This window comes from Physeter macrocephalus, chromosome 9, assembly GCF_002837175.3.
Source record: "Physeter macrocephalus isolate SW-GA chromosome 9, ASM283717v5, whole genome shotgun sequence".
Lineage (NCBI taxonomy): Eukaryota > Metazoa > Chordata > Mammalia > Artiodactyla > Physeteridae > Physeter > Physeter macrocephalus.
This window is the reverse complement of record NC_041222.1, coordinates 94770930-94789693: the sequence shown is the minus strand read 5'-3', so window position 1 is coordinate 94789693 and position 18764 is coordinate 94770930. Positions and strand designations below refer to the sequence as shown.

At 36.3% G+C, this 18764-nt stretch overlaps 1 protein-coding gene across 1 annotated transcript in view; it reads right to left on the bottom strand.

Annotated features, from left to right (window-relative positions):
• Positions 1 to 18764, bottom strand: part of ADAM7 (ADAM metallopeptidase domain 7) — a 49471-nt gene that overhangs the window by 13109 nt on the left and 17598 nt on the right. Inside the window, 12 exon segments of the mRNA XM_024130781.1 lie at positions 371 to 449; positions 1574 to 1654; positions 4138 to 4324; positions 5328 to 5355; positions 5358 to 5429; positions 5836 to 6031; positions 7060 to 7149; positions 8806 to 8980; positions 9819 to 9949; positions 11374 to 11458; positions 13634 to 13803; positions 16738 to 16806. Of these exon segments, the coding sequence (XP_023986549.1) occupies positions 371 to 449; positions 1574 to 1654; positions 4138 to 4324; positions 5328 to 5355; positions 5358 to 5429; positions 5836 to 6031; positions 7060 to 7149; positions 8806 to 8980; positions 9819 to 9949; positions 11374 to 11458; positions 13634 to 13803; positions 16738 to 16806 (1363 nt within the window).

Below are 18764 nucleotides of genomic sequence, written 5' to 3'. Positions count from 1 at the left end.
CAAAACATTGCACAAATTTTTATCTGTATTAACAATTAACACTCCATCCAAGATTCCATTGTGTTTAAGGGAATCACAGTCAGCAGGAAAAGTTGGATTGTCAGTTACTGACTATAGAAAAGGCCTTACTGTGTTATGGGTTCTTAGAAGAACTCATCCAAATTTAGTTAGAAGGAGATACGTTCATTCTAAAAAGAAATTTTAGTAAATTCAAACTTGGGTATTTAGATATCCAACGTACCAAGAAGACCATACAAATCCATACAGAAATACAACATATGTGTAGTAGACTTAGCATATAAGCAAAAAACATTCTCACTGGTGAGGCTTTTGATATATGCAAGATATTATATTAATCTAGGATGCTCACTGGTAACATTTAAAGTTTCCTCCCATTCCGCAGATGCCCGTACTGCCTCACACTGGCACTCAAGTTCACCGTCATCCACCTGGAAGAGCCATAAATCATCAAATGAGGTAAGTTGTGTTTTGCAGCTCATTTAGCTTAGTGCCAGCTCTACATCAAACACACACACCCAAAAATACACACGCCCACACACTCATGAACCTTTTATTGGTTAATTAACTAAACTGCATACCAAAGTCAATGTTGGGAAAAATAAGCAGACAAAATACAAGGAGCAGCTATCTTTGAAGATGGCCTTGGAACAAGAGAATGATCCTGACAAATTCAAAACCAGATGAGCCAGATAGTTTGACTTACTTTTCCAGAAGCCGTAAATCTTATTAAATGAACAGCCTGGCTAGAGCTGGACATGTCATAGCCAAAGAGGAGACTCTAACTAGGCTTAGTAACAGTGAGATAATGTTAACGTGGGAAAAAAGTGATAGCATAATGTTTAGTTCATCAAAGAGCACTGTGTAATGGTAAAGAACACACACTCTTTCTGTATTGAATTCTCAGCTTTTCCTTGCACATACCTTCAGTGTGACTGGTTCGCCATCTCTCAAAGTGGGCATAGGAATAGTACTTATCTTTTAATATTGTTATGAAGCTTTTAAAATTTAATATATATGTAAAATAATTGAAAGAGTACAACTCTATATACGTGTTACTGATTAATTTGGCTTAGGAAAGATGCTACCCACACATGCAAACTGCTACGTACTGCTAGTGTTGAACAGTGTTAAATGAGTGAAAAAAATTGCTTTTATTGTTTTTCTCAAAAGCTTTAGGCTAATGTTGATATTGGTGTAATTTAACTGTAAGTGAAATTATGATAGATCCAATGTTAAACTTCAGGTTTAAACTTCATTCATATGTAAGCTCCTGGGTTTCTAGATTACCAGTTCAATGATAAGACATATACTTGCAACACTGGCATTAACTATGTATAATACTTGGTTTGGCTTTTGGATCAATATTATTGATGATACATGAAAAAAATGGATCCCAAATGCATATTTGATTTAAACATCACCCTACATACATATATACATACATACATACACGTTCATGCGCACACCTGCACTTATACATGGGCTCAGGAATGAAGTCTTGTGTAAATAAATGACTGGTAAGACACTAATTTTAAAAGGAGTCAAACCTTACAGAATTTTCATTGCGCTGAGAGGAACAATCGGTTGAATTGTAGGCCTTTGCAGTAGTCACACATTCACCATAGCCGCACACCTAGAAATGAAGTCACCAAGATGAATTAGAATTACTTGCTCTTAGAATTTGCATCATTTGTTCTACTGTGAAAAACTACATGTAGAATCTTCTGTGGAAGAAGAAATCCTCTATAAGTATTCGATGGTTATTTGAAATGTGTACTGCACATTCAAATACTGTTGTATTAATAATTGATTCATTTTGCACTTTGAAGGCAGTGCTTCTTGATTTCAAATTATATCCTTTTTATAGGTTTAATATACTTCTAAATAGTATAAAATATAAATTTAACTTATTTCTAAAGGATTTTCCTCTTTTTAAAAATGTATCTGTTTCATAGGAGACTCTCATCTTTGATATCTCAGACTGGTCTCCTTTGTTCACCGTACTGAATTCTCTTATGTCTGTTGTTTATCTTCTTTCCTTATGCTTATAGAATAGGTTTTCTATATACATGATTAAACACTGAGAAACATTGTTTTAAAACCCATGTAGACCTCACTTCAAGTATTTCAGGCTCAACTAAAGGAAAATACTGAGATGTATTTTATTTTGAGTTTGCTGTTCTGTATGTTTAATAAAGAGATAACTACAAAGACAGTTTTTGAGCAATTCTTCTCTAGTAGAGAATGAAAGAATTAACTAATTTCCTCTCTTTCTTCTCTCCTCTTCTCTACTCTCATTCTCTCTGCAGTCTACTATCTTTCTCTCTTACCGTCTTTTATTTTTCATCTTTTTTTCTTATCTATGTTGTAAGTTCTATAGTATAACTAAGGAAAAGGGCACCCAGGGGTAATGGGATATGTTTGTCCTCTTTTCCCATGCCAGATTAAAATTTACCCAGAAAGAATAACTACTAAGAGAAACTAGAATGTTTTTAGGCATTTAAAGTTCCTCAAGTCTAAAAAAATAGTATCTCAGAATAAATATGAAAATGACAAATTCTGTCAGTAGTGTCTTTGTGATACCTCTACAGACTAGCGTTTGCTATGCATAGATTCCCTCAATAGGAATTGGTTCAAGAATTGGTACCATTGTGAGTGGTGCACTTCTGTACTAAGATTTCTCTAGAAGGAATTAGGCACTCTATGTGGTGGTACATGGTCGTGATGTGTTTGCACAATCACGAAGTGTTCCTTAACAACTGCTCCCCTATCAATTTCTTGGCTTAATCCCTGACATTCTATGAAAGGGATGTCATACGTCTGCTTTGTACCTCTGGCTGATTTTCCTTACCTGAAGTGAGTAGAAAATTATCCGGTATTTTCTTCAAACCAATGCCGCATATACTCTATCTTACTGAACGTCCTTGAACTTTCTAGTTTGTGGTTGGTACACATACCCAAATTTTCACAGCTATTTACTTCTCACCATTTTTATGTTTATTTAGTGCTTTTAATGGGAAACTGTATAATTAAATCTATGGCCTTGAAATAGAGGTCTCTATGAAATTATTAAATTCTGATTCTGCTTTTACATGCTGAATTTTTACTTTCCAATTCATTTATCTATCTCATTATATGAATGATACTGTAATGCTTGTGGATGGCAGTGTTGGGGGGTGGTGCATACCACAGAAACTGCTCAACCTCAAAATTGCTGATTTTCTCTACAGCGTTATATTTTTTCAAATATTCTTGTGTTTATAAACCTTGATGAGACTGCTACTGCTTTTAGTTTACATTCTCACGTTTTCATCTTGCAGTGATAAAGCCTTTCCAATCAGGCTTCACTCTACCTGTTCAATTTAATTTTTTGCCATTTCACTTGGAGCGCCAGTCACCTGAAATTGTCAACTACCTGTCTATGCCATACACTTGTACCTTTGCGTATTATATAGGTATATTTCTTCTTAAAAAGTCTTTTCTCATCTTCTGTGTGTTGAAAAATGTTGTTCATAAAGTCAAAGCTGAAATGTCGCTCATTTAATGGCATCAGAAGATGCCACTCTGTGTTCTACAAGTAAAGTCAGTCACTTTCTTTGGACTTGGGCACATTGATCACATCACCATGAAAACAGTTGAGTTGGATTGTAGTGATACACTTAAGTTAATCTATGAAATTCTCAAGTATACTCATCTTTACATCAAGTGTGTCCTGCACAGACACTGGCACCATAATATGTGCCCAGTAAATACGTCTGAATGAATAAAATAAATGAAGATTCTATGCCTACTTCATTTAAATTTTTAAAAATTTAAAAATTAAAATTTTTTAAAATAAATTTAAAAATTTTAAAAATTCAGTCTATAATTTTATTGAGCATCTACTCTAAGACACTAATTAAGCACATTTATAATATTTTCATAATTTGTATAACAAATATTAAGCAAAATGAATATTTACTACAGTGTTATTGCTACTCTGCTCAATTAAAAAAATACTGCAGAGTTTTTTTCTGTGTTCCCATATATAAGCCCTCTGGAACCATTTATAGGATCCAATGAGGTTTTAAGCGACTGGACAAGCAGTTTTAATAAAACAAAGGGTGTTCATCTTACCAGTCCATCTCCACATTTTGTTCCAAGAGCAACCAGGCCAAAATCCTTAGAATCGTGGTATAAAAAAAAAGTTCTGCATTCAGTGGCATTCTGCTTCAGAGGCTTCTTAAGGTGATAGATCTTTTCTTCTCCAAGGACAGAAGAATGCTGCCCACCTGTGCAGAATATCTTTCCACATTTGATATCTCTGAAGGAAAGGAGAGTATTCTCACACTTGGGACCAGAAATACAATAGAACTTTAGAGACTAGGTTGGAAGTGAAGTGGCCCAGTCACTTTTTTCTAAACCAGGCTTGTCAGAGGCCAGGAGAGGCTGGGTAAACTGTTAGACCCTGTTTCCTGACCCTGGAAACTGAGATGAGTAGACAAAGATGTAAAATGATTGTATTTCTTTATGATATCTATGGAATTCTCATAAAGCAATATTAGTTCAAGTTCACAGGAGAATATTTCTTATTAGTAATTTGAATTAGCATAACTTTAATCAGGATATTAAGATTTCCTTCTTACTTTTTTTTGCGTGGAGGACATCAGTTGATTCTGACAACAAATCTATGAAGTTGCTATTATTATAACCCCCTCTTTACAGATTAGGCAGCAATTGGAAGTGAGAGAAGTTAAGCTACTGCCCATTTTTAGCATTATATTTAGAAGCAACGTTGAATTTGATTCTAGGTTTTTATTATTGTTGTTTTCAGTCCAAATCCTGTTTGGGGCACACAGAAAGCCTTGCCAAATGTCAGAAACAAACCCAGAAGTGGGGGTCAGCACATGCTTTTTAAAAATCAGATCTAACATCCAATTGTCCCATTCTGTCTTCAACTTCAGCATCTACCTTTCTTTCTTCTGAAGGCTTTCCTTCTTTTTTCCTCTTCTCCCCTTTTCTACTTATTTTTGCCCTCCTTCTGTTTGCTTCTTTCTCTCTTTTTTTGTAGCTTCTTTTCTTCCCTTTCTTCCTAAGAATCTTAAATCTTTCCCATATTTCCTCCTTGTATTCCATGACTTTCAGTTACAAAATACAGAACATAAATGCCATTTAATTCCATCAGGGATGTGTGCTCTCTCCCTTCTTGCTTCCCTTTCTTCCTAATCTCCTCAGTAAAAACAGGCTGGCAGCTGTCAGAACAAGAGCTGTTCTGATTTTGCAAAACACTCTGAGAGGGTACCTACTTTTCTTTACAAGGCACTTACTTTTCTTCACAAGGAATTAATACATGTTTCTGTTTTTTCAGTATCCAAATTTATTTCCAATTTTATTCATCTTGTAGCAGATATCAGAACTGTCTTTTGCCTCTGGGACCCAAAAACGGTATGATAAAAGTAAAACAATGGAAGCATGAATATGACAAATCATAAAATGCCTTACTTTTCTAATATAATTGAAATTTCAGTGTCATGTAGCAGTGAAGCAGAATGGGACAAATAAATAACTTAAAAACTATCCTATTGCCTCAGGAGGATATTTTAGGAAGGAATATGGATATAAAAAAGAAACAAACATACCTTAACCCACATACTGAGCTAGTCAATTAACATTAGAGATAAAGTCAATGAATATGAAAGGTATTATTCAGAAAGGTGCCAGGTAATATCTGCCACAAATGGCATTATCTCCAATCTTGTCCCCAGATTCCTAAAGGACAGTAACAGAAATAACGGCTATTATCTTTATCAGTCGTTCACTGTAATTGTCTTTCACCTTTATCAAACAATTCAGAGCACTGATCATCCCGGGTGGAACAATTCCCCATGAAGCAGTTGCCTTTTGCATTCTTGCAAGGAAATCCATTTATTTGGAATTGGTCCTTAGGACACTCGGCAGAGTGGCCAGTACACATCTCAGGAGAATCACACTCATCTTTTGCTGGTCTGCATATAGACGCTGCTTTTTTCAACTGTTGAAGAAAAACGAATAGATTGAATCTTGGACACCCATAGGTTAGGAAAGGTTCAGTAAGTAGGAGGAAGTAAGGAGGTTGACCCATTTAACTTATCTTCAAAAGTTTTAAGGATGGATCATGACTTCCCTCTCCATTCCACTGAGAATTATTAGCATTCTTGGTTTTTATGTAATTTTAGGAACGACAAGTTGGTGTTTTTGAAATTTGGTATTAGAGCGGCACTGGGAAGAGTTGGAATGGACATAAAATGGAGAAATGAAGCGTATGTTCTGTTCATCTTGCCTCCTTCATCCCTTTAGCACATCCCTTTCTCACACCCCACCCCACCGTACACACACAACTGGGAACGCCTGACTCTAATGAGGAATCACCACTCCCAATAAATCAGATCTTTTCAGATGAACTAAAAAAATACCCAGGCTCTCACTGCTGGAGGGCACGACATGGAAATATTCTCTCTCATTCAGCCATTCAATATGCATTTAATTTGTGCTGGGTTTTGGAAAGGTTTGAAGATGAATAAAACACACTTCCTTTCCTGTGTCAGTTCACAATCCAGTGGCGTGAAAGAAGTGTCAATAAACCCTTAGACAGAGGCATTTGGACTTTTGGTCATCTTTCCTATAGGAATATATCTCCAGCTACTAGTCACTATCACTTTCCAATTCCAGGATAACCCTTTTCCCTTTCAGTTCACTGTTGTTGGGATGCCATTTTCCCCCTCAGCTGAGGTGAAATAGGTTGGTAATGATCGACACAAAAAGCAAGAATCATGTTAGTCGTATAGCTCCACTCCTAAAAGTCCAAGCACTGCTTACCTGCTTCTCCACTCCCCAGACCATAGCACTGCTTAGTATTTAGAAGCCTGAGCATCTCCGAAGAGGCTGTATTGGGTACGAGCAATCTTAGCTCCAATCTGGGATTCGTGGTGGAAGGTCGTTCAGTGGCCAGATGACTCTTTGCTTCTGTGTATACTTAACAAACTGAAAACAGAGAAACCCAGTCCTAGCAAAGGATCTTACCTGACAAGATTCACAGCATTCTCCTTCTGCACAACTAAATCCTGCACTCAGCATACATGTGTGTGCATCACAGCAAGGATTAGTGCACTCCTGGCAATAATCAAAAATGAAACATAAGAAGCGGTTTGTAGTTTGGCTCCTTCCTGTTTGAAGAGTTAATTTGTGGTGCTTCTATGCAATTTAGCCATAATTGTTTTTCAGAGTTAAATCCAAATGCATGGTCCTTGGCTATGATATGCATACAAAGACTACTGCTCGCAGCTGGTGTTTGGGACTTTTACTCTGTTTCCTTCCCTTGTGCTGTTCAGTACTCCACAGCTGATGATCCTCACTGGTAGCATACAAAGCCCAAAGTTGGTGACCTTCCATTCTCCTGATGACTTCTGTTCTCTGGAAGAGTCCTGCTGTTTCTCATGCTAAATGTTGGGTGTGAGATAATACAACTTCTTTTTTTGTTTTTTGTTTTTTTTGCGGCACGCGGGCCTCTCTCTGCTGTGGCCTCTCCCGTCGCGGAGCACAGGCTCCGGACGCGCAGGCTCAGCGGCCATGGCTCACGGGCCCAGCCGCTCCGCGGCATGTGGGATCCTCCCGGACCGGGGCACGAACCCGTGTCCCCTGCATCGGCAGGCGGACTCCCAGCCACTGCGCCACCAGGGAAGTCCACAACTTCTGATTTTATATTTTCCTCAAGATGCTAAATATTTCGGGCTGAACTTTTAACAAAATGCATCGTTAGATAATAATAACAGGATGGACACTTAGACCCTATCTGCTGAAACAAAGTTGAGACTGCAAAATATTGTCTGCATCCTGTCATGTAAGGTACTTCAAGTGTTGGAATGAAACTGTAGAACCATTCCAAAAGATGCACATAGGCAAAAGCATCACTTTCCAAAGTTAGGATTCTCTTTCCATTTAATCTGAGACATTTGAAAAATAGAAGCTGTCACCTCTGGACCTTCGCTGCCTCCGCTCTGATCCTGGAGTCTCTTCATGGCCAGGATGAATTTTGAATTGTGCAGTGTCTAGACCATAGCTACTTAAAATGGACCAGCAGCCTTAGACAACCTTGCAGGTTGGTAGGAATAGGATGTCAGTTCCACTCCAGACCTACTGAATCAGAATCCACATTTTAACAACATGCCCAGGTGATTTATGAGCACTTGATAATGTGAGAAGTCATTATCTAGGACACATACCTATATGATGAGCTCTTGAAAGAAAAATCTCCTATGTTAGAGAAAAGCAGAGTAAGAATTAATTTAAAATATGCCTCCAAGGCTTATTCTAAATGTACCAGAGACTGCAATAAATATGTGTAAGTTTAGAAGGTTTCTGCTCAATTAAGTTTTCTAATAATGTGAACTGGTCAACAGGGATATAGACTAGCCTCAGAAGACCCTGAGTAAAACTCGATTGACTGACTGTGAGGGATTTTGTAGAACAGATTCCTACTGTGCATGAGAGATCAGACTTAATGACACCTATGAGCCCTTCTCACAAGAAGAGCCAAGTAATGTATAAACCAGGCTAATGTGATGCTTTGAATCTCCAGCAACATCATTACATGACTTGGTAAGAAGCCTTGCATTGAGGCTGCACCAACAACTTGTTTCCATTTTTTTTTAAAGCACAGTTTTTAAAGCTTTACAAGAATTACTGTGGTTGATTAATGGCTACATCCCTGTCTAAGTTCTAGCTGAGGTTACACTTTGTAAATGTAAAGGCAACGTCATTTGCAAATACCTGAACAGGGCCACAATCACACTCTTCTCCATCATCCAACCTCTTGTTTCCACAATACGGATAATCACTTAACTTATCAGAAAATGGAATATTGAACGTGCACATTGGCTTGTAATCCTTGAGATATTGCTGGTACTGGGTTTTGCTGCATTTACTGAATTTTAGTGCAGGAATGTTAGAGATAGGACGAGTTAAAAATAAAGATTAATCATATCAATGCATAGTGGTAGAACAGCTATGAAAGTTCTATTAAGAATTTAGGACAAAAAAATATGTAAATGGACTCAAGGTCCGTTTACCTTTTTTACTCTTGTCTTACTGTTACAGCAGAGTAGTAGCTGGGCTCTTTATTACAGAAAATGTCTTATTGAAACACAGCCAACACATACTATTTTAGTGAAAATACTCAGACTATATATCCTCCAGAATATCCTTCCTGAAGCCCATGGTTTAGACCAATTGTGCCTGCTGCTCCCATATCACTTTTTATTTGTCCCACTTGAAATAATCTATATATTTGCCTACCATCCATGCAAGAATACAAGCTTCTCAATACAGGGACTGACTCGTGTTCAAAGTTTTTAAAAATAAGCACTAGTTAACACAGTGCCTGGCACAAAGTAGTTCTCTATAAACATTTTCTGAAACAAACTATTAATATTTAGTACGCTCTTACACATCTTAGGACTGTGATGTATTTCTTTTTAAGCTGAAACTTGCCTCCCTTCCATCTTCCTTTTGTTTTGACTCCCTTGTCATTATTATTGCTACAATGATTGGACACAGATGGACTTTTAAAGTCTTGGAGACGTTTGAGTGGGATGTTGTGGTTCCCCCCAAATATTACTAATTACGTAGATAATGATGTAAAATTAGATATCAGTTACTGAGTTCTTACCCAGGAGATATTAGGAAAATTCCAGATAATAACAATATGTCCCTACAATATTGAGTTTTACTTAAAGCCCCTCCCCCAATATTGAAATATATTCTCTATGTTTTTTAAGCCTCACCTTTCATCGCTATCCATCACGCATTTTCCCAAAGTACAGGTACATGGGTAATCATCATGCCGCATCCTAAGGTTATGCCCCAACTGATGTGCCATTCTGCTTGCACTTGCACTTAGGTCAGGTAAAAGCTCCTGATGCCAAAAAAGATGTGCATTAGAAATTTCTATAAGATAGTACGCTACAGTACATAAAGCTTTGAACTAGTGGTTGAGAGCTGGTTTCTAGCTTCTGGTTAACTAGTATTTTATCTAAGAGGTTGTGGACTTAGTTATCTTCCGTTCTTGCACCTTAGTTTCTTCAGTTATATAATGAGGTTGGACAAGTAACCTTTTGGATGTCTCTAGCACTAACACTTTGAAATTTTTTTTTTTTGGTGCAGTAATAGTCATTGTTGGTTTTATATAGACTCATTTTTCAAATAGCTCAAATTTATTAATTAAAGTCCTACACAATAAAATAAACATTATTGATTGTCTTCTATTACTAGATATTCAAAGGGAGTAAAAATTAAAATATGTGAGTTTCGGGTTTCCAATTTATAGTCTCACACTAGGCAATAATGTTATACAATCATGAAGAGGCAGTTACTACTATGAAAAAAGTCAGAAGATCAGTAATGTAAAATCCAACACAGAGTTGATAGTTATCTCTGTTCTTAGTTCTATTTCATGTTTTAATCTCTATATTAAGGAAAAAATTAAATTTCTAAAGAGGGGTGGGATATCAGGTTACTGTAAAAGTAAAACACCCCTAATTTGGTGATTTCATCTTACTCATATGACATTTAAAATGTGTCCTGGATGGGTTATAATGTCATAATTGGAGTGGACAACCTATATTAGATTAATTTGACTCCACTATGCAAAATTTTGTTTCTAAAATAACATGGGCAAGGCATAATCATAAAAAGAACCATAGGGATAATAAATCAGGTAGTCATTTTAATAAATACTGGCTTTTAAGTTCAAGGTCTTACAAGACTCGCTTAAGCATAACAACAATTAGGCAGAGACACTACAGGAAATCAACCCAAACCTTGATATCTTAAAGAATATCTTAGATAGTGTTATTTGGGCAGCATTTACTAGAAGTATAGTGACTTGGGAAGGGATCAGATAAACAAGGGGAGTCAGCAGTACGTAGGTCTTAGGCTTTCTGAAAGTGAATGGTAAAGCCATCTAGATATGATATTTTCCACATAAGAACAATTATCCTTACTTGCTAAAACCAGCCATCAAGTTTTATGTACATCACATGTCCTTATAAATAACTATATTTAATATGCAAAAGAGCTTTCCTAATCTTTGTAGATTAATTAGTGTATGATGTTCATATAAACTCTGGAAAACACTGGCTTATCTTCATTATTTATCTTTAGTTTTTAATAAAACATTTCCCATTTAATAAGGGAAACATGACAGTTTCATCGTGACATTTTGGTGGGAATGTATGACAGAATGCATACATGGTCCCTTTCAATAGGACACAGAAGATTACAGAAATCTAAGGTAAACATTTTGATTAAGTAATATAACATAAATAAAGCACAGCCCACCTTAACGACACTGGAGGAATAATAGGGCAGGCATATACCCCCTGGATAGGAAGTTCCTTGTGCATGTGCGTAGAGCCACTTTCCACTATAAACGAGATATAAATAAACTCGTAGTTCAGTTAACACAAACACTGAAGTGCAGTGAACCCCCCCATGCTAGTGCCTTGGCACTGGAGTTCTGGAATTGAGGATGACCTTGGTTGATAGGAAGCTCATTTTAAACCTGTGGTATTTTAGAGGCATTGAGAAAGTCAATGTAGTCTTGAGTTGAAATCATAAAAGAGTACTTTCCCCCCCAAAATAATAATAAGGTCAGAGTCCATTTGACTTGACTTTAGTTTGCCCTACACTCAACTTTGGATAAAACCACTTAAAAGACCAAAAAATTTAAAGTGTTCAGAGGGTTAAACGCAACATAGTGAATGGACTCAACACTACGATTAATTTGCCGTGGTTGAAAATTAAAACAAAAAATTAATCAACCATAGAAACTCATAGAGGATTTGATAAGTATAATCAAACATTTAAAACACTTGTCATGTGAAAACAGGTCTATTCCTGGATTATCTAAAAAGACAGATGTAGATGTGTATATTAAAGGGAGCCAAATTTGATATGCTTTCAAGAAGAACATTTAGAGTTGGACCGCTTTAAAAAGAACTATCATAGGCTGAAGGACCATACGTAGAGTATAATAGAGACGGTTCAAATACAAGAAAGCTAGTCAGGCTAGATGACCCCTTTCAGTGTTTAACTTCTTTGATCAGGAAGATATGCTATATTTCTTTCTTCACTACTGATATGTTTCTGTTCCTACATTTTAAAGTCTTAGTATTTGACTATGCATATTGGAAGAACTTGGGAGAATATCAGCTATGGAGATGAAGCACCAGAGAAAGCACAATCTGGATTCTGACTTTGCTCATGGTCACTGAAAACCAAAAGTTACACCATGGTAATATCATATACGGTATCCAATCACTTCAAGATCTATGTGAATATAGAGGGAAGACATATAAGAAACCAACATAAGAAGTTCTAAATATGATGCCCAGTTAGTCATTTAGTAGCACTCCCTCATATCTCTATTTGTAGACATACTATTGGTGTGTGAAGCTACTGCTCAAAGAGACACACATGGAAGTAAAAGATTGTCTACTTATACCAAGTTAATTTTCCTAGGCTAATTTATTAAGTATTTTAAGACATACATCCAAGGAATAGGCAAAAGAGCTAATCTTGCCTGCTTTGAAGGTCATGATAATATTTTGCTTTACCTCCATAATTCTGGGACACAGTAGTACATGAATATCTGAACCCAACCACTATTCCCCTGGAGATATGTGTTATGGACCATCCTGGATATGAAATCAGAAATGATATTTGGAGGTCTGGTAAGTTAACATTTAGATAACGATAGAAAGCATATTTGCAGGCTATGTTTGTAGACTTTAAGAGAAATACTGGTAATATAGGTAGATGAAATAGTTAAAGTGGATACCACTCTTATATAGTAGCTTTAAGGACATCAAAAGAGATGCTAAAAGACTCCACTGCTTCAAAGTTGTTCTTCCCTAATTTAACATTCCTTATGATGACAGGACTATGTGAAACAAAGTTGAAGTCAGATCAGTTCCACCATAATTTATCATTTTCCTATAGTCTGAGTAGAGTACTAGGTATTTTGAATGACAAAATGGTAAAAATAGCCCCCCTTTTATGGAATTAATGACCTAGTATTACAGAAAAATCCAACCCTTTACTTAGGAACATTAAAGCTGTGGCAGGTTTAATTTATCAGATTAATTATCTGTTATCTTAAGTATAGATGCTCTTGAAGAGCTGGTCTGGATGCACACACTCTGTTGAGGGAAAATGTCCAGAAAATGAAGTGCTTTCTCAGAAAGGTGGGTTTAAGTACAGTGTTGAAATGGCATGGAAGGCTGAAGAGAGTTAAAAATGGATGCTGATAAGTAAAGTAAATGGATTCTAAGGGTGCTTTGCTTACCTAATGACATTTTCAACTCTGCCCAGCAACATGAATATTTCAAGGTTTTCATTTCTGATATTAATCATTATTAGGAAGAAAGGTTATTTACAAGTTCGTCTGGAAATTTTCTGTATAGCTACACATAACTTTTTTGTCCCTGTGACTTTTATCCAAAAATCAGCTGCTTTAAAAAGTATTTTGGTTTATTTGTTTTGTTTTCTTTTTTAATAATCCACCTACGATATGCAGGAACATAGAGCAGTGACATACCTGAGTAACATAACATGATCAAAATTCTTCCTTTTTTTAAGGATTATTTCTTGCCACGCCGAAAATCGTAATAAGGTAGTTTCTATTTTAGAATCTATACCTATTTTGTCTCCATTTGTCCATATTTCAAGGCCAACTAATGTCACTTGAATGTCCAAGGTTTTATAAATCTGTTCAAAGGAGAAATAATTTTTCACAATGTCAGTTGCAGAAGGATCCTTTATCATGACTATATTCCTTTACATTAAAAAAAAGTAATTTTAATGTGTGAAGTACATAAGCAAAAGTTCAGACCTCATTTTACAAGCAGTTGTATTGAAACAGAATGTAGAGTTGAATCGTCCAGAATACTGGGTGAATTGCCATGACCAACAAAGAAACTTGACCAAAAACACCTGATTCTCCTTGAACTATTATAATCCTTACATACACTGGGCTCAGGATATGTCTAAAATAAATAATTTACTACAGCTCTGAGATTATACCTGACCTGAAAATATGAATTTATGAACAGTGGCACATAATGGAATGAATGTTCTTTATTTATCTCTCTACTTAGGTCATGAGTTTTTTCTGTAGCAGATTAGAAAGTTGATGTTGTTTTCAAAAACCAATAACTTAGCTCTCATGTTTGTTCCCCATGTTTGATTTTTGGAACTACTTTGTTGTGTAAGAAATCTTATTGGGGATTGAACAAAGCCTCAAAACAGACAGAAATAGTTGTAGCCCAAGGCTTCTCACCCCTATTCCCATCTGCTTTTGTAAACACCTAGCTGATAGGTACTTTGATACCAGGACAAAAGAGTTTAAGAGTTTAAGGAAATATTATGATGGTTTTGAGATGAAGAGCTATGTAATATATCAATTTTATATTTGATAACAGCCAGTACAAAGTTGGTTGAAAGAAAGAATGGATGATAAACTATGAACACTAAGTTAGGAACAGAAATAGAGAGGTCAACTCAACAATATTAATAGAGAATGTAACTGATTATTAAGAAGTTTAATATTCACATCATTGCTCTAACAATAACCTTGTATTAATTTTTCACTTTTCTTAACCTGCATAATATGAATATATTGAATTTCATGTGCCAACATGATAACCATGACCCATAGTCATTTCATAACTGTGAGAACTATGGTTCTCATAAACTCTTATAAAGTTAGACCTTTAGTTAAATCGTGTTCTCAAACTAACTAGATGTCCATTCCTTTTGGCTCTGATCGTATTGTGGAATAAACCTTATGAATTAGGTCCCACCAAGCAAGATAATTTTTTGAACCTTTGGATTCTCTACATTCATGGGTGGGCTTTAGGTCCTAAAACTGGATTCAAGTGCAAATGGGAACAATATTTGTTATTCTATGGATGTATTCTCTTCTAGTGAGAAAATATCCTATAAAATAAAGCCATATTATATCTACAGAATGCTTGGATGGTTTTGGATATACATATGGAAGGTTGTTGAGAGAGTTGGTTCACTCTTCTTAACAGAGAAAGAACTTTGGAATTTCTGAGACAAAAGAGGTGAAGACATGAAAGCAAAGTGAGAAAGGATGCAGTGAAATAATGAGTGTGGAGGATAAAGGGCCAGTAAGAAGAGATATGACGGGAAGCGTCAAGGACTTTTAGACTATGCTACTTTAAATTGTTTGTGGTATGATCCCCCGGTCTGAACTGAAAATCTTTAGTAAAAGTTCAGCAATGTGCAACAATTTTGGAGATGGGACCCCAAGGAGAGAGATAGAGTCTTATATTTGGGTCAGTGTTAGAGGAGTAATAAAGACAATTGCAAGATATAAGAAACAGGAGAAGCAGCACTTGAGATCACCCCCAGAGCAAAGCCAGTACTGGGTGTGGGAGCTCCCCACTATGCCCAGGAAAGGGGTTAATTTATATCCAAGGCTAATGGTAGCTCTCAGCCTCTCCAATCCTGTTTGGGAAATTGAGAGTACCCTGAAGCGACTCCTCCGCATCCTGCCCATGCTAGGGGGCTGAGACAGCCCCGCGCACTGTGGAGAGTGTTTTCCAGCCCCATGTGTCCCGAAGGGCTGGTGAGAACACCTGAAAGATGGGCATCTCAGTGGTGCTCAAGCTGAGAGAAGGGAAGACAGAGCCAGTAGTTTGCAAGCAATGCCAGTAATCCTATTCAGCTGGGAAACTTGGGGTCAGCTTGAGTTAAGGCAACAAACAAAGAGCTTTACCAGTTTCAGGGCTGCTTCTCCTGCTGTGCCCAAGCAGGGAATTTAATTTGCAGCCCCACTCATTGCTGAATATAGACTTCAGCCTGTCTGACTAGGGACCCTCACTATGAGACGCTACATAGCCCATTCAACTGCGGAACTTGAACAGAGTTCATTCAGCCCGTGGCTTCCCCAATCTGCGGAGCAAAACTGGTGGCCTCATCTAACCCAGGAATTCAGTGCACTCAGTTCTGATTCAGGCCCCAAACATTCTAGTAAAAAACTAGAAAAAGATCAAAGTGTCCTTCAACTGGTGAATGCAAAAACCACTGATCTAAAGGAGCGATTTCTTACAATGTCTTTCTTTGGGGCCTCTTTATCCTGGTAATGGAGCTGGTCGGAAGGAGTCAGCTTTAAAAAGATGTGTATAATTCACAGTTTTGCTTCTTTAACAGGGTTCTAGTTCATTTCATGTTAGACGAATTAATCATTTTAGTGAATTTTACAGAAATATTTCCCCTGATTTCTCTGTCTAAACATGGGCGATAAATTATAGCTTGAAAGACTTTTTGCTGTGCAGAGGTCATGGAAGAGTGAATTAAAATAGTGGATTTGATTTACTCATGATGGGTATTCAAATCTTTGTACATTGCTTTATAAATTTTGTGATAGTGACCAATATTTGAAACTTACGTAAATATTAAGTGTCATTTACTTAGAAAACCCAAAACTTAGAGCTATGATGCATTTGTTGCTGTGATTTCTTTTTCAATGGAATTTTGCTAGACTACTTGGTGAACTATTATGTTTTGGGCTGTCTTAATATCAGTATTACTACAAAAATCCAGCAGAGATCTATCCTAAAAGTTTCTTTACATTTGTGTTTTGGGCTTGTTTCAGACTGTATCAAATCTTACCATGTTGACAAAATTGACCATTCCCCAAACTCGATTCCTCAGTTTGTTAGTGTGATTATTCCTGCGATACTGGAAGTATAGACACCAAATCAATACTCATTAATCATAGGAGTTGAGTAAAAATTCAACATCATGAGATATTTCAAAGAAAAAAATTCATTGGCTTTCCTTCCAGAGAGCTAAAAAATCTGGGCAACTTATGCAGAAATACATGTTTTACATAAAATAACTAGATATAGCAGTTTCAAAAGTCATGCTTCACCTTGGCACTACTTTAAGGTTTTCTTTATAACTCTGTTCCCTCTTCACATTAAATATATTACATTACGTTGGTTTATTAAACCAACTGATAAGTGTTCTTTAGAGTCCATATTCATAACAAAACTTATTAAAGCTCCACAGCAACCATTATATTGCAAAAACCAACTTTGTCAGCACTCCTGTATCCATGGTGGCTACAAACTAAGGAGCATATAATCAAGGATCATCCTGGAGCCAGGGATATGATGGAGAGGGGCAAGAAATTGTGGTTTCCCCCTCCTTTCTCTCCAGGAAAAGGCTAAGAAGACAAAGCAGTTTCCTGCTCCAGCTTATTTTGTATGTTGTTCTCTTCTTACAAATGAATTCCCTATTTGTACTTGTTCTCAACATTATCAATTTAGACCTAATAAAATACACTTAATAATAACATAAGGTATCCTGTAGAGATAAATGCAAATGGTCAAGCTTCTTTTATAATAATAAAAAAAATGCCTTTTCTGAATGCTGCAATTATCCTATAGTTAACATTCCATTGCTCGCCTGTTATCTTAAATATCTGAATACCCCAAAGATATTACATTAGAATCCCTTTAATTTTCATTTCCTACCCACTCCTCAACCTACTACTCATTGATTTAAATGCCACTATTCTACTGAAACTATTCCTGATAGGCCCCAAAATGTCCTCTTAATTATCAAATCCATTGCATTACTAGACTAAACCTTCATTGTTATGCACACTTTTTCTTTGATATGTGCTGGATTGGGTTTGCAAATATTTTTAGGGTATTTGCAGTCATATTTGTAAGTGAAATTGGCTTATAATTTTACTTTCTTGTCTGGGTTTGTTATCAGTGTCATCATAGGTTGTTATGGTAATGACCCTTAAGGAATCACTCTTCCAGGTATCTGCACCGATGTGTGGTTCCCTCAACCATTGATTCTAGACTTGGCCATATGACTTTAGTTAATAAGACATTAATCAGTGTCCTATAAGCAGAAGCTTGAAAAGCTCTTGTACATTGAAGCCTGGTCTCTCTCATGATGTTTTGATGCCCAGCTATAATACCAGAAGAACAGGCTTGCCTACTGGGGACACATGGGCCAAACCCAACACTATATACCAGACAAGTGGCTAAGGCCAGGTTACACCAGCCAGCCAGCCCAGTGGAACCATCAGATTACTGCAACTGTATAAAGGACCCACACTAAGTTTTGGGTAGTTTGTTACACAGCAGTAGATAACTAATATGAACGTTATAATAACTATAAAATGTGTGAAGAATTTTTCCTATTCTTGAAAACAGTGTATAAAAGATGGGATTTTCTCTTACAATAAATTTCGGTAAAATTTGTCTTTAAACTCATCTGAGCCTAGTTATTTGTCAATAGATTGTGGACTACTTATTTAACTTTAAAACTTTGTTATATTCTTTTTGGAGTTTCCTATTCCTTCTCAAGTCAGCTTCTTAACATTGTACTACATTCTTCTGCTCATAAATTTATTGGCACAAGGTTGTACATATATTTTTTAATGATATATAACCTTTCCTATATTTATAGTTATGTTTTTCTTTCGTTTCTAATTTTATTTGTACTTCTATTTTTGCCTTAATAAGTATTGTCAGAAGTTCCTCTATTTCATTTATCTTTCCAAGGGACTAGCATTTGACTTTGTTTCTTTTTGTCTTGTGCTTTTTATCAATTTTACTCATTATTAAAATTATTTTTCCCTCTCTTTTTTGGTTTTATTCTATGTTTATGTT